Source organism: Brassica oleracea, chromosome C6, assembly GCF_000695525.1.
Source record: "Brassica oleracea var. oleracea cultivar TO1000 chromosome C6, BOL, whole genome shotgun sequence".
NCBI lineage: Eukaryota > Viridiplantae > Streptophyta > Magnoliopsida > Brassicales > Brassicaceae > Brassica > Brassica oleracea.
Window position 1 is genome coordinate 18,324,918 of NC_027753.1, and position 16,323 is coordinate 18,341,240.

The 16,323-nt window shown below is 33.3% G+C and overlaps 2 protein-coding genes across 2 annotated transcripts; both read right to left on the reverse strand.

Annotated features, from left to right (window-relative positions):
- Positions 1 to 7: 7 nt before the first annotated feature.
- LOC106299192 lies at positions 8 to 992 on the reverse strand. Its single transcript, XM_013735321.1, has 3 exons — positions 534 to 992; positions 311 to 448; positions 8 to 210 (listed from the first exon to the last, which is right to left on the reverse strand). The coding sequence occupies exons 1-3, from the start codon at positions 726 to 728 to the stop codon at positions 109 to 111; spliced, it is 435 nt and encodes a 144-aa protein (XP_013590775.1). The 5' UTR covers positions 729 to 992; the 3' UTR covers positions 8 to 108.
- Positions 993 to 11,697: 10,705 nt separating this feature from the next.
- Positions 11,698 to 14,518, reverse strand: LOC106301085 (probable monodehydroascorbate reductase, cytoplasmic). Its single transcript, XM_013737403.1, has 10 exons — positions 14,394 to 14,518; positions 13,988 to 14,059; positions 13,856 to 13,907; positions 13,700 to 13,780; positions 13,461 to 13,579; positions 13,139 to 13,358; positions 12,934 to 13,052; positions 12,629 to 12,754; positions 12,406 to 12,546; positions 11,698 to 12,219 (listed from the first exon to the last, which is right to left on the reverse strand). The coding sequence occupies exons 1-10, from the start codon at positions 14,442 to 14,444 to the stop codon at positions 11,896 to 11,898; spliced, it is 1,305 nt and encodes a 434-aa protein (XP_013592857.1). The 5' UTR covers positions 14,445 to 14,518; the 3' UTR covers positions 11,698 to 11,895.
- Between the last annotated feature and the right edge of the window lie 1,805 nt (positions 14,519 to 16,323).

Genomic DNA, 16,323 nt, shown 5'->3' on the forward strand with positions numbered 1-16,323 from the left:
TAGTTCAGTTCACCTCTAGTTCAGCATTCATCACAGCATTCAGCAGAGCAAGCTAAATACTTCAGTTCAGTTAAGCTTAGTTAAGCTTGAGTGTTTACCTTAAGGTTTTTATTCGAAGCAGACCTTCTCCAGATTTGCGACCTGCACAGTGAGAGAATAAATCTCAGCAGTGAGGTTATCAACCACCAAACTGAGGCGGTTAACCTCTGCCTGCAGATGGAAACAAACAAACCGTGTTACGGACTTAAAAAGAACCAAACTTTACAAATCTTTATACTACCAATTCGATACTCTTAAAAAGTTCACTAACCTCAACTGTGTCGATATGTTTATTGAGATTGGGCACCAACTTGATCACCTGCTCAGCCTTCTCCACCCGCCTACGCAGACTTTCGATCTCCTCCTGCACACCTATAACCCAAGGCTGACGGTAATGAAACCCATCAGCCTTGTTGACAACATAAACACATTAGACTCGCGTCACTAAAACATAATTTATACTTCTTCAAACCCATCTGCATTGTATCTCTTACCTCGTAGTTGATGCATGTGAAGAAGCGTTTCCCAGGCAAAGTGTCGTACTCCTCCTTCACGCGAACCTCGTCTCGGATTCCCCCACCACAGGGACACCTTCTGGGAATCCCATATTCTGAATCGGCCACGTTTCCCATCCTGTTGTAGTACTCCTCTTGCCTCTTTGTATTTATTCTATCTTCCACGGGATCCATCTAAACAACAAAGATAAAACAGATTACGACATAATCACGAAAAATTATGATGAAACGACCCATAAATCGAACCCACATGCAGATTTAAAACCATAACTCGAAACCCCCAAATCGATTTCAGATCCCAGATAAACAAACCCTAAAAATCGATAAATCGAACCCCGCATGAGGTTTTACAACCATAAATCGAAACCCCCTTTTCCGATTTTGAACCCAAACTCGAAACCACAAAATCTATTTCGAGTCCCTCACATCGGTTTCGACACCAAAAACGCTTGATTTAACCGTGAATCCACTCGATACTCACCTGTGCTCGTAGAGGAGACACTCCGTCGTCAATTAGATAGAGAAAAGTGAAGAACGGTCAGCGTCGCACCAAAATCGCCTTTCGGAGAGAAACCCTAGCTTTTTTTCAGAAATGAGAGAAAATGCTTTCTCTCCGCTTTCCTCCTCGTCAACTCGCGAACGCGTCTCCAATGGGTGGGTGACACCTGGCATGAACCGGGCTCATACAGGGTCAGTACTAAGAGGCGAGTCGCGGAAATAAACCCAATTTTTGATTTATTTTTGGCTTCCGGGCCTATGAACCCGAGCCCATGAACCCTATTAGAACTCTCAATGCTGATGGCCTTAAGCTCCTATATGCTGGTGTATGTATGGTGGTGTATTCTTTTTTTCTGTATGTTATATTTTTCTTCCTAGCAATTCATTTAGGTATCTAAATTATGCTCTAAAACCTAAGCTTGACAAAATTAACTTTTAGATATAAATGACTGCTTTTTGTGGTTATAAATCGAGTGGAATGACGGAATCGTGATCCAATTCACAAATTTATAAATGCAATAAATAGCATATTTTCCACTATTTTAATTCTACTGCCAATCAATATGTTGACAAATCTTATGGAGTTGAATACTATTGAGTTGTTTTTTGCTAGAGAGTTAATATCATTTAAAATGAAATATATAACTTACAAAAATGAAAACCTATAGAAATGCTTCCATTTTACCAACGGTGGATTGAATTAGTGATTCAGTGTTTGGAGTTGGTTTCATTGTGCCCTAAATTCGATTTTTATTGGGACGACGGGTTTACATCGTGTTTGGTATTACCAACCATTGCGCCTGATCCGGGGGATTAGTCGGGCTTAAAGCCTGGATCACCTATCGATTATTAAAAAAACGAAATGCTTCCAAAGCAAAAAGAAATAAAAACATGGAAAGTTATTTATAATATAAGATCAAATGTATACATGTAGCAATTCAATTCTAACACATAAGCATATAATCTATTAATAAGTATATAATATCAAATAATTGTCTCCTGCTGTAGCAAAAATCTGCGTACTAAATAGAATAAAAAAATTAAAGACATCGTTCCCTATTTCTTAATATTGTAAGACAGCGCTAATGAAAAAATGTCATAAAAGCAATACAGCATTTGTATTAGTCGAATCCTTTGAACTAGAATCCTCGTATAATACATATGATCAGCGCATACGGAATATTGCTGGCATACAAAGTAATGTCGGAAAGTATTCTCGTTCAGTTTTTTTTTGCTGTTTAGTGGGTTATCCAAAAGAATAAGAGGTTGAATAGGACAAGGACCTCCATAGTACAATTATATCCGAAAACATACAATGCCAGGCTTCGAACACTTCCAACGGAGGTTCTTCCTATTAGGATTCTTAATATATGTGTTATTTATATATATATATATATATGTATATATTATATATGGGTTTTCCCCATCGGAGTTCTTAATATACGTATTATGTATATTAAAAACCCCCATTGGAGATGGTCTTAGATTTTTATATTTTTTAGCAACATGCCAGGCTTAGATCTAGTATAAAATTATAGGCGATTGTTTATTTTTCTATAATAGAAGATTCATTAAGATTATATCTTCTGCAGCTTCAACATTCAAGCATCCTCCAGATTCACAATATAGTCTATATGTTTGGATTCATTATGTATGTTCCTTTGTTTTCATGTTATTTATCTGACACAACCAAAGAAAGTCCCTACTAAATACTGTGTTTTTGACACGAAAATTGCTACAGTGCGCTTCACATTTTAAGACCATTTACAATGGTTTATTCAACTGTTAAATTCATGTACTCGCATGTTAAATAAATTTGAAATGATGAGGTGGATTAAAACTTGTTGAATATTTTCAACAGGTTATAAGAGTAAAAACTGGAGATAATAAATATACATGGCATCTTATGGTTAAAAGCAATTATTATTATTTTTAACCTAAATTATATGACATCAATTATTTTACAATAGATTAAATTTTATATATAATTTTTATGTCAAATTAATCATTTTCATATTCTATATATATATATATATATATATTTGTTTTATTTGGTTTGAACGTATAAAAAATTATTTGTGAAATGATTCCCAACAATAGTTTTTTGTACTATTTGAAAAATAATTCGTTGAGAATATCAAATATTAAACTGTATGTAACTTTTCTTTATTTTAACTTAATTTGAATTAACATTGTTTGCTTATATGTAGTTATAAAGTTATTAAAAATTATGAAACAAATTGGTAGAGTAAACTGTTGAGTTTTAAACAAAACTATTGTAAAGATTAAAAATTAAAAATTGTGTTGAATAATTCAGTGGAAGAAAAAAAAGATTATGTGAAATGTAAAAAAACTAGAGTGTTGAATAAATGGACCAATGGTTAGGTTGATAAAAAAAATTGGACCAATGTAGATAGTCTAATAGGGAAAACTCAAAAGTATGTTGGTTACTCACAAAGTTTTTTTTAATAAATACATAAATAACTATTATTATAATTATTATTATAATAAAAAGATGAGAGAAAGTTTCCAACCATTTTTTTGTGAAAATATGACTGGGTCATCTTTTATTTGCATGTCTATATTTTTCATTGTTTGGGCTTATATAATTGGAAACATTTATCCGGCGGGCGAACTCAGTCGACTAGTCTCTTTGGGACCTTGACCACTGGCACCAGCCAGACCCGGTTGCTCGCAAGGAGAATTAGATACTCATGTCGCATGGCCATATATAGATGGGTAAACTTGAGTTGGCGTGAATTCGAATCCAGATCTTTTAGGGACACTAATACGCCATACGCCACCCAACAACACCCATGTGATTTAATTGGTGAACATGCTATCACTCACTAGAAACTTCTAGGAATGGCATGACCCATTTCTGATTCACCTGACATTTTCGGGATGTATGAATTGTTGAATGAAAAGAATGCTCGAATATATCATCAAAATGGTCATCATGTTCACTTGGTTATGATGAGCTTCATCGCATTCCTAATCAGGTACGGGTAAACTGATTAGGAATAAAATCAACCATGTTAGAAAAAACCGAGCTCAAAACAAACTTTAGCGTTGGTTCATACGACTATTTCGCTGTTTGATTTTTTTAAATAGAGAAATTGTATTATAAATGTGGGTTTTATTCTACTGCATGCCACTATAATGTTGTACTTTTCTATTTTTCAAAACAAAATATATAAAAATGTTATTTTGACTTCTGTATTTTAGAGAAAAATATAGTAGAAAATGGTTGGAAAGGTTCAACGTCGCCATGTTTAACTTATACTCTTCTATTTCATAAAACTACCATTTTGATATTTTTTTGCTACACAAAAATATTATTTTAGAATTTAAACACAATTTATACTTATTTTAATTTTAATATTAATTGCAAAATACATAATCTTATAAAAAATTATTTATCTAAATTATTGTTGGTTAAATAGATGTAATTAATAAAATAATCATCATATTTCATTTATTTTTCTTAATTTGTGTAAAAATGTTAAAATGACATTCTTTATGAGACATAATGAATATTTGTTTTATCAGCATAAGATATTTTGATTTTTGTATTTTTTTTCTCTTCAATCTATTATTTTTTTCTCTCTCTCGTTTTAGTAGCGGTGCTTTGAATAGTCAGTAGAGTACCTCTTCCAAGTTTTTTTTAAACCTTTTTTTAAGGCTGGCTAAGAAATTGCACTCAATAGCTAAGAAAAAAAACAAAATTCACGAACTAACCAAATTCTTATTCTCTTTCCCCCTTCCTCTTTCTATCTCTCTCTACCCTCTCTCTAAAAAAACTAATTAATTTTTGGTTATTTCACAAATAACCCCTTAAAATAAACCTCTTCCAAGTTGGTAACATTTTTTTTGGATTTTACTTGATGTTAGGTTGGTGTATTAATATTGTAACATGTATAATATTAGTTTTTTTTTCAAAAAAAAAACCTGTATACCATTAGTTACTGAACATTATGCTAAATCCCATGTGATTTACAATCCTGGCTATATATTAAATATCACCTAAACTAGAAATATATCAATCGACATGGAACTATTTTACATATTCTTCTATGGCGTCTAGAAAGTTAATCGTGATACGAAAATATTGGAGTGTGTGTATATAATACATAAAATGTATATAATATATTGGTTATTATTACACCATGTTCGAAAAAGCGGACGCCTAGTGGATTAGTCGTCTGACTAGACGCTTGGGGGGAGCCAACCACAACGATTTCAGCCTAATCGGTTCAGTAAATTGGTAATCCGATAATTCGATAAAAACTGACCAGGCGCTTAAAAATTGGATTATAACTGATTTAAACCGTATAATAATTGGACTTTATTGACAAATTTTTGGCTCTTCTTAATCAAAGGCCCATTTGCGTGAGAATTAAAGAGACTTTGTCCCTGTATTTATTAGGGACTTTAAGACCTATCTTCCTCATTTTTAATCCATATGGGACAAATATGTCTTTTACTTTTTTTTTTCAAAGTCTCACGGATAAAAAAAATACATGGTAGGATAGACAATGTATGAGAGACATGAGGATAATTTTGATGCGGACAGACTGCTCGGACCTAGTGGACATGATTACAAACCCAGAAGATTGGCTAACATTCGCGACAGAAATTAAGGTGTACTAGAGATTACACGAGGATTTCGAGGATGTGGGACTGTCTCATATTCCTTAGAGTAAGAATGGTCGAGCGGACTCGTTAGCAAAGAAGCAAGGACCATAGGCTATATTTTTCCTATATAGATCAGACCCGACTAGACGGAGGTGCTCCTCGGAGAATGAGAATCAGCTCGTCTGACCACCACTTGATCTAGCTTAAATGGGTAGCAACCAAAAAAAAAGATATATTGTAGGAGAATTGAACCCTCAATCTTCTAGAGTAACATATGCATGATAAGCCACTGGACTATGATGCTTCGACATTCACTTGTCACATATATATTTATATATAAGCATGTATTAAGACTTTTATTATCATGTCTGTTACATAAATATATTATAAATATATTAAATCGTATTAAAAATTAGACTATGCATACTCTCCGCTTAATTTCCGATTTTTCGGTAATTCGCTAGGTCTGGAATTACCACCATACTAACGGTCAACGTAGTTCTAAACATGAGTTATTAGTAGCGGGATGTCAAGGAAAAAAGAAAAAAATATTGGTTTGGTTGGATAGTGAAGAAGCATGTGGTCCACGAGATCGGACTTCTTTCTTACGTCTGACCTCTGCGTACGACGACTCACCAACTCACTAACAAACAAATCTCTCTCTCTATCTGTGTGCTACATGTGATTCACATTGATTTGCTCGCGTACGTGTACAGAGCTTACTTTCTCTAAAGTCCTATGAACATGTATATAGAATTTTTCTAATAAAATTATTGGATATCCATTTACCAATTTCTCAAAATTGAAGTTAGGACTCCGTACCGAGTACTACTGGTCTTGCAGGTGAGCAGTAAGCACGTAACACGTTGACATAGTTCTCCACAAGTCTACCATGAGTTAATCACGAAAAGCAAAACCCATAAGTAGTTTAAGCAAAATGATTTAGTTCTCCGTAGAAATTGAACTCAGACGAACTACATTCAGTAGGATGTATCTTCGTTTTCTCTAGATCATGGCTCAACTAGCACTAGGCCACCTTGCTTGGATATAAAAAAAAGTATTTTATCTTAATGTCTACGCCATACGGTTAATTACATTTATTTAACCAATAGTAATTAAAATTTTATTTATTTCAATTACTATTGGTTAAAGTATTCACTGATATACTTTCTCTATAAATTTTGTGCTATGTCTACATATACATGCATTACCCCCTCCGTTAAATATATATATTTAGGTTTTCTTGTTCCAAAAAAAAAATAGGTTTCTAAATATTTAAAATATTTAAAAATTCAATTAATATTTTTTTTTTAAATGTAGAACTTATTAGTTAATATTTAATAAGTTCTATATATTTTTTAAAATATAAATTGAATTTTTTAACTGATTAAATGTTATTAGTTGATAGTTATTTGAAATTGTATAGAAGAAATAAATAATTGATTTAACTCTAAATTTTTATTATATTCTTAATATGTGTGATAGTTCTAAAACATTATCTTTAAATAACTGAAGCAGTGTACACCAAAGGAATTAATGTAGTGAACGAAAATGCATAATACAAATTTATTAAAAAATAGCATATTGATATATTAATTTGTTTCAACTACGTATAGCTTGGAAAAATGACTGGTAGGACTTGGAAGAACTTGAATTCCACGAGATTTACTCGGAGAAAGCGTAGTCGACAAAATCTGTCAAATGAAAATGAGAAACGCGTCTTGCTAAAGTTGTTAAGTTCTGACCGGGTGATTGTGGTCGAGTGGTAAGAAGACGGGACTGTGACGCCAACACGTTTCAGGTTCGATCCACCTGCTGCGCGAAACTAAATCACAATTATCCTGGTCACCCAACACGGATATGGACCTATGCTTTAGGGCCCATTTGAATACCCGGAGAGAAGGTCTATCCGTGGGCTGCACTGCCTCGCGCCGAGGGGTTGGCCCCTGGGGGTGGAAGTCCCCCCAGGTTAAAAAAAAAAAAAAAAAAATATCACGTATTATTTTTAATGTGTATATATGTACTTATGTGGTTCTTAATAAGAATGTTTAAAATGTGTAGTTAGTTAAGAAAATAGTCCAAGAGGTTTCATAAAAAAAAAGTCTAAAAGGTGTTTTGGTGAGACATTGGCCATACTAAACAAAACTTGACTAGATATAATAGTATCCCTATTTTTCATTTGTATATAAATCGCTTATATAAAAATTCTAGCATGTTTTCACACTTGTCGCATCTTTAAAAACAATCCTGATCTTCTTTTTTTGTGCAATCCTGTTTCTTATATCACAAAACAATCACACTATTATTCATGTATCAACAATTTATTATTAACCAATTAACAAAAATGACATAACTAAAAAGACATATTGCTCATTTCATTACGACCGTTAGCATGTGTAACTAGGACAGCAGAACATGACTCAAAGAGAGAGAGAAAAAACATTTAATATATTTTGAATATGAACATAAATTGCCGGTTTCAAATAGTCATGGATATATTATCCGAAACCCAAAAACCAAACCAGAACCGAACCAAGAAAACCAAAACCGGACCAAAAGTTACAAAATCCCGAATGGTTCCTATATTTCTAAATCCAAAAAAAACCAGGACCGAACCGAGAACCGAACGGGTACCGAATATTTTGAATATATTATAAATATTCATTATTTTAATTTTAATATATATAAAATGTAATTTATAAATAAAAAAATTCGAACAATCAGAATTACCCAAATATTTTTTGGTTTTTTCCGGGTTTAACTCGGGTATTCGATTTTTTTTAGTTTTTTGGATTTTAAATCCGAACCAAACCCGAATTATTTATTATACGATTCCATTTTGGGTTTTATAAGAGATTAAAAACCCGAACATTATCCGAACCGATTCGAAAAATGTCCGGTTCCTAAACATCCCAACCAAATAAATCGAACCGATCCGAACCGAATGCCTAGCACTAGTTTCAAGAATCATACAGTTTGGTTTGCTACTTGACTAGTTGTCAGCAACTCCTCCGGTAAAGCACACTCCCCATTCGTTGTTGCTATTAACAAGTTATTTGGCCTAAAATTTATGGAAAAGAAACCGTTTCTACCATGAAATTATCATAAAGCAAATAGTTGTGTTTAATTAGCCGTATTGATAAGTCTGATGCTAGTAATACACGGTCAGTACGCTCAAAAAAGGATTTAATCAGTTCACCATGAGAAAAACATTCCAATATAAAATACGATGTTAGTTATTGACTGTAACCCCTTTACTTAATTTGCCCATTTGCCTATGGTTTAAAGGGCATAAAGTAATTCACCACGTCGAGATTCCTATTTTTCTAAGTTTGGTTTTACATTTACAAAAATTAATATGATGTAAATATTGATTTATTAGTTGAGTAATATATTTTACATTTTGAAAAAGGTATATATGTATATATATATATATATATATATATATATATATATATATATGCATGCATTATTATTATTATTTTTTTGTAACTTATGCATGCATTTAATTATTTTGATCGCAATGATTTCATTAATTGAACGATGGTGTCAACATATTTAGACACTAACACATCTGAAACATCTTCGATTGCATATATACAAAGCTGGACAATATTGCTTTGTTGTTTACATATCTTATGATTTAGAATAAAATTGAGAAGATCATAGGTGAATGTGCGGCGAGGCCACCTAATTATTAAAAAGGCCATTTGTGCATGAAATATGTGCATTAAATCCGTCAATCACAAACAAGGGCCAAAGTTTTTAACCAAGCTAAAGGATGACTGTTTAGTCGCCATTAATGTTCACATCTTTCTTTGAAAATATATTAGCATGAATAACAATCTTTCTAAGATAAATGACAGAACCGTTCAGATCACAGTTCATTAGATCATGACGGATAAATATGTGAGCAAATTAAATTAAAATTTGGATTTGGTTCTGGGACGTTGAATAGTACCCTCTTTAAGGACCCGACTGGTTTTCCCGCTATGACCCGCAAACGCAGCTTTTGTGGTTGGTAGCGGTTGACAGCGTTTCGAAACAATCATACAAACCGCTACAAATCGCTCCAAACAGCTCCGAACCTCTTAAAATCAAAAGCTGGTTCCAGCTAGCGTTTGCGGTTGCGGGTGGAAAAAAAATATATAAAATTCTTTTCATAAATATTTTAAAATTTTAAAATTAAAATTATAAAATAGAAATATTATAAATAAAAAAAATATATATTTTATATATTAATTAAAATGTTAAAAAATATACATATTTTATATATTAATTAAAATTCACAAACAATATCATAATTTGTTTTATAAAAACTTTAAACTAAATTTTTATTTTAATTTTTAAACATTTATATACACACATATATAAAGATATACACATATATAAAACGAAATAAAATATTTTTTAAAATTTTTTAACATAAATTTTCAAAACAAATTTTATTAAAATTATAACTTTCAACTAATTGAAAATTTTCATAAATAAAAATAATATTTGTATTAATCATATTATATTTATAATTATTATATTTTATTACATAGTATGTTTTTTATATTTTTATAATGTTATAATACGTTAATATAGGTAATTTATTATTAAACCGCTGCAATATCTTATAATCAACCAGTCACAAATATTCTGTAAACGCAACAATTTTCAAACATTGTACCAGTCATACAAAACGCTTAATAACGCTTGAAACTGCAACCACCCGCATCCGCAAACTCCTGCATCCGCAAACTCCTGCATCTGTAACCGCAACCGCTGCATTTAAACCAGTCGGGCAAGTGATAAATGTCCCACCATATTTGTTGTATCATAGGGGGGCGGGGGGTGGGGGGGACTTAGAAGTAAAATTCGGTTTATTCATCAAAAGAGATATTACAAATTTTACCATATACTTATTTTACAAAAAGAGATATTAAATGAGGGGGTGAAATCCGGTGAATTACTTTATGTTGTGCTTCGCAGCCTTCACTGTCTTCCATTTACTTACCTAACAAAGATATGATTCATGAAATATTATTATGCTATGTTGTGAACCGCATATCTCTCATTATGCTAATTAATAACGGTTTGGCTCATCCCATGTGAGACATTGCCATGATTAATTCACATTATCCCATTTGATAGAAGCGTTTATGTGTCCAATAAGGTTTCGTTAAAATACACGTACAAAGTTATACATATAGAAGTTGAAACATGGGGTTCCAAATAACTTGGATCATTTTGCACCTAAGATTTGTTTTGTGAGATTTGAAGATTTGTCAAGATAGATTATTCAGAAATAAAAAAAAATTTATCTATCATATACTAATTTTATATATGAATCATTGACTGCTCTGCAAATCACTCTATTAATTACATTTATGAAATTTGAAGATTTGTCTTATGAGATTTGAAGATTTGTCAAGATAGATTATTGAGAATTAAAAAAAAATTATATATCATATACTAATTTTATACGATAATTTTATATATGAAGCATTAACAGTTCTGTAAATCATTCTATTAATTACATTTATAAAGCATATTGCTTCTAAAACATACTGGTATTGTTTTGTCATCAACTATACCAAGGGTATAGATGTTGAAACACCAATCAAGGGTATAGAAGTTGAAACACGCGGTTCCAAATAACTTGGATTATTGTACACTTAAGATTTGTTTTATGAGATTTGAAGATTAGTCAAAGATAGATTACTCAGAAATAAAAAAATATTTATATATCATACTAATTTTATATATGAATCATTAACTGCTCTGCAAATTATTATATTAATGACATTTATGAAAGCATATTATTTCTATAGCATATTGCTATTGTTTTGTCATCAGCAATACCAATCAAGGCAGAGAAGTTGAAACATGCAAATTCAAATAATTTGGATCATTGTACACGTAAAATTTGTCTTATGAGATTAGAAGATTTGTCAAGATAGATTAAATCTCATGTAACGTGGTAAATTTTATTTTTTACAAACCATCAACATAATGAAAAAGGATTCAAAAACCAACATAGATACTGAAATGCAGAAAAACCAATTCATAAATCTAAAATGTGAATGCGGTTCATGTTTCCTCTGCCATAGACTCTTAACGGATCTTAAAAGAGGCATCACAATACACACAACTTATTTCAGCAAATGTACGTACAAACATGACAGAAAAAAAAAGACTCTCACTTCCATCTTTCTCCTCAAATCTTAGCAGCGAAGGAGATGCCTTGTTTGGCCAGCTCGTCAAGGCTCTCTGCAACAGGTCGAGCTTTGGCGACTTTAGCCAAGGCTTTGTTCTCGTCACCACTACCTCCTTCCATGAATGCTCCAACCACTTTACCATCTTGGATCCAGTACGCTCCAAATCTTGGTTTTGGGTTTGATGGATTGCTGTCTCCAAATAAGACAGAGTCTCCTACGTTGTCTCCATAGAACTGCCATGAGAGATCAAAGGAGCGCGAGTAGAAGAATGGGAGATAGTCGTATTCCTCCACCGTTCCGCCTCCCTCAGCCGCTTTGATCGCCTGCCACATATATATAGTTTCATTACACGGTTCTTCAGATACCCAACCATGTTCTTTCAGTTTAGCGTTTGCGTTTACACTGAATTTATGAAAAACTCAAAGATGTTTTCCTTTTTTTTTTGTGCGCAGACGCAGATATTGGCGTTTGAAACAGTGGTAGCAGCCATATTGTATTCATCATTTTACCTTAACAGCTTGCTCTGCGGATTTGCGAGAATGGTCAACATGCTCGACCCTTCTCATGTCTCCATACATTTTCAAGGGGAAAGTAGCAACGTCACCAACAGCGTAAACATCAGGGACACTTGTTTTGAAGAAGGCATCGGTCTGTGAGAAATGGTTTAACTAAAGATGAGAATCTGAATGGCACGGGAGAACAAGAAAAGACGCAGACAAAGCAGATAGATACCTTAATTCCACCTTTGTCTTCCTCCACCTGTCCCTTGAATAAGGATGTCAATGGTTTCGCACCAACTCCGACTATCACAATGTCGGCTTCCAGTGACCTCCCATCCTTGAGTTGTACTTCATTCACCTAGAGAAGCAGAATAAGTAAGACATTTGCACCGAGACAACTTTGTAAACCAAACTGAAGCAAAATGCGTTTAATTATAATCTGATTTCTTCAACAATCTTAAAACCAGAATATTTGGAACCAAAGTCGATTTCAGTTTCTATAAAACCTGAGAAGACTGAAACTGGATTGCTGTTTACCTCTCCATTTGGATGAGCGGTGAAACCAGATGCCACCGTTCCCTTAATGATCTTCACTCCCTTGTTTGTGTAGTATGTCTCATAGAAAGCAGCAATATCAGCGGTGAAAAGCCTGGGCACTGCATGAATGTTGTCATTTTGTTATGTATAACTAAGTAACACATAAATGAATAGCTGAATTGCGAAGAGATATGAATCAACTTACTGCACCAAGGTTCAGGGAAAACCATAGTGACATCAAAATCGTTGATCCTCAAAGCTGAACTAAGCTCAAGACCAATGTAACCTCCACCAACAACTACAGCCTTCCCGCCTTTCTTTGCTTTAATTGCTTCAACCACTTTGTCGGCATCATCAATCTCTCTCAGATAGAGGATGTTCTTAGAGTCTGCACCTTTTACTCCAAAATCAGTCAATCTGAGAACCTGCAAAGAAATGAAAAAAGGGTTACTTTCTTCCCATCTCAATAGAGAATATATAGGAAGGAAGCTTGGGGATGCGAGAAATGCAAGGATATCGATCTTTACAGTAGAGCCAGTTGCAATTATGAGAGTCTCGTATTTGAAGACATCCCCAGCTGCACTGACAAGAGTCTTGGCAGCGAGATCTGCTTTCACTATTTCTGTGCTCAGTATCAACTCAATCCCTGCAAACGCAAAGCAATAATGAAAATGATAGCACGATTTAGTTCCACTGGCACAATCAATTAAGCTAGCAGACAAGTGTAATCTCAATGATTTTGGACCATAATATTATTCCCTTTTACCTTTCTGTTTGTAGGATTCAGGAAGCAGTTTTTCTCCACCGCTGCCAACACAGCAATGGAAACCTGGAAGTCTAGCAGCCCCTGCAATAGAAGTAAAGATGATAATGCCTTCTCGAAACAAGAAGCATACGCCAAAGGCAAATTTCAAGTTCTTACCTTCAGGAAACAGATACCCCTTGCTAAGTGCAGGGCGTTCATATGGAGCCACCTGAGGGAAAAAAAAGAAGAAGAATCGAGTGAATTATTACAAGATAACCTGCATAATAATACAACTGAGAGAAAGCTTACGGCCTCTTTGGAGATAACAGCCAATTCTCCTGGCTTAACCCCTTGATTAGCAAACTCCTTAGCTGCGTATCCCTACACTCCCAACAAAGTTGAAAGTTGAAAGTTGAAAGTTGAAAGTTGAATTTGATTCTGTAAGTGCAACTAACTAAAACCTTCTTAAAAGAATTTTCCATATGGGAAAAAAAAAGAGGACGATCCTCCTCGGAAATGGATCTATCCACACGCGATACTTCGATTTCAAAATCGAATTTGTGACTAGTAATGTTATCTCTCAACGATCAAACTCAAATCAGTCACGTTTGAAACTCACGATTTAAGGAGTTTTAACATTAAAATTAACTACGAGAACTGTACGACACGAATCGAAACGGAGCTACATCATATTAAGAGGGAGAGAAACACTCACGGCCGAGACTCCGCCGCCGAGGATGATGTATTTGAAGCTCTTCTCCGCCATTTTATCCGATCGTCAGAGGTTGTCGCTGAAGTTGGTTTGTGCGAGAATGCTGGCTGTAGAGAGAGAAGGCTAATATGTAGGTGAAGTCTAATTGGCTATAACGTAACCAAAACTCGGCCGTTGAATATCAAAATTTTACACGTGGCAACGTAATCGCCATTGAATTATATCTAACCGTCATGATGAATTATATTTAAGTTGGTGGAAAAGTCACAAATGTGCCACGTTTATTGGATAAGTCGTGAGGTTAATACTTTTGTGTCATGGGTTTACAACTTATTGGGTTTTTAGTCTGCTGGACAAATAAAGCCCAGAATAACTAATTTAAGAAACAGTGCTAGTGATGATAGTCATTGTGCATAACTCACACACAAACATGCCTAAAACAGTCGAGATGCATTCGTTTCCAAGCTTTGATTGTTCGGGATGATATTTAAAATACTTGTAATATGCTATAAAAAACAAGTATACTATGAAAACAATATGTTCGTGTAAATGTATAAGCGATTCATAGAATAATACATTATTTTATTTATAATTATTATACAATATATATAATTTTATATTATATTCTTTAAAATAATATTTATAGTTAATTACATGAATTGAATAATAATTTAATTTGAAATACTGTTTAAACAAATAAAACATAGGGGTGTTATTAGTAAATTTTAGTTTAAAATATAGATTTTAGTTTTTGATATAAACTTATTTTCTTGTAACTATTAGTTAAAATAAATTAATTATATAAGATTTTTTCAATTTTTTATATTCTAAGTTTCTAACTAAAGCTAACAGTTTATCAAAAATTTCCTATGAAATCATAAAGTTAAAAACATTTGGAAAGCATTTGCACCTTTTATTATTGAATCCTTCTACGAATTTGATATTACTTGATGTGATGAGTGAATAACATTCTATGGCTAAACTTTCAGTTCGACGTCCATGGCATGCATAACAAAATCTGATGCTTCAACGAATTATTCTGAAATTTAAATAGTTTGGTATCAATGCTTTTGTATCATAGCTTTGTTAGCAATGATTAAGTTTAATTTTCCTTCATTTGAAATAAACATGTTACATGTTTTGATAGTCAAATATTCTCTAGGGTTTTGGTTGCATGGAAGTTTTCATTTAGGTAGTCGTTTTCACAATAAATCCATTCATGATTTGTACAAAACAACATTGATTCATCATACATACACGATGACTGTTTGATCCAAAAATGGTATTTATGCCGGTGTTGTTTGTTGGAATCATTCAATAAAGAATCTAAAGATAAAGATTATATATTTTTGAGATTTAGGAAAAATCCTCATAGAATCAAATGAGAAAAAGAAAATCCACTAGATTTTATTAATCAAAGATTGCATTAAAATAATGAATTCTAGTGTAAAGTGAATCAAATAATGTATAAAATCCTTATAGGATGTGTTCTAGGTCTAAACGGAAAAGAGAGAATCATTTCTAAGAAGGAGGTAGCTCCTTATATATAGAAAAAAAAGTGTCTAGGATTTCCTAACAAAGTGGGCCTAATTCATTGTCTTAATGGCCCTTGACGAAGGATGTAAATCCACCCCCAACAGTAAGCCCTCCAAGTTCGTAGAGAGAGATGAAACTGATCTCTGCGAATTTTACGAATAGGGTTTATGAGACAATGAACTAGGCACATACTCATGCCGCAGACGATTGTCATGAACGGGCCGTCATGGTTAGGTTGCCATAGATGAAGTGTCATAGACGGACCGTCTCGGGCGAGCTGTCATCGACATACTTCTGATTTCGATCAAACTTCTTACTCCGGGATGGTTGCGCGAACGATCTGTGAGGACAGTGTTCTGAACCACCGGAGCAAGTTGCCATGGATGAAGCGTCAATC

Coding starts and splice junctions, on each gene's coding strand:
- LOC106299192 (XM_013735321.1), bottom strand. CDS start 728: ATGGATCCCGTGGAAGATAGAATAAATACAAAGAGGCAAGAGGAGTAC. Junction 449..533: donor TCACATGCATCAACTACGAG/GTAAGAGATACA, acceptor GTTGTCAACAAG/GCTGATGGGTTTCATTACCG. Junction 211..310: donor AACATATCGACACAGTTGAG/GTTAGTGAACTT, acceptor TTCCATCTGCAG/GCAGAGGTTAACCGCCTCAG.
- LOC106301085 (XM_013737403.1), bottom strand. CDS start 14,444: ATGGCGGAGAAGAGCTTCAAATACATCATCCTCGGCGGCGGAGTCTCG. Junction 13,359..13,460: donor TAATTGCAACTGGCTCTACT/GTAAAGATCGAT, acceptor ATTTCTTTGCAG/GTTCTCAGATTGACTGATTT. Junction 12,547..12,628: donor AAGACAAAGGTGGAATTAAG/GTATCTATCTGC, acceptor CATTTCTCACAG/ACCGATGCCTTCTTCAAAAC.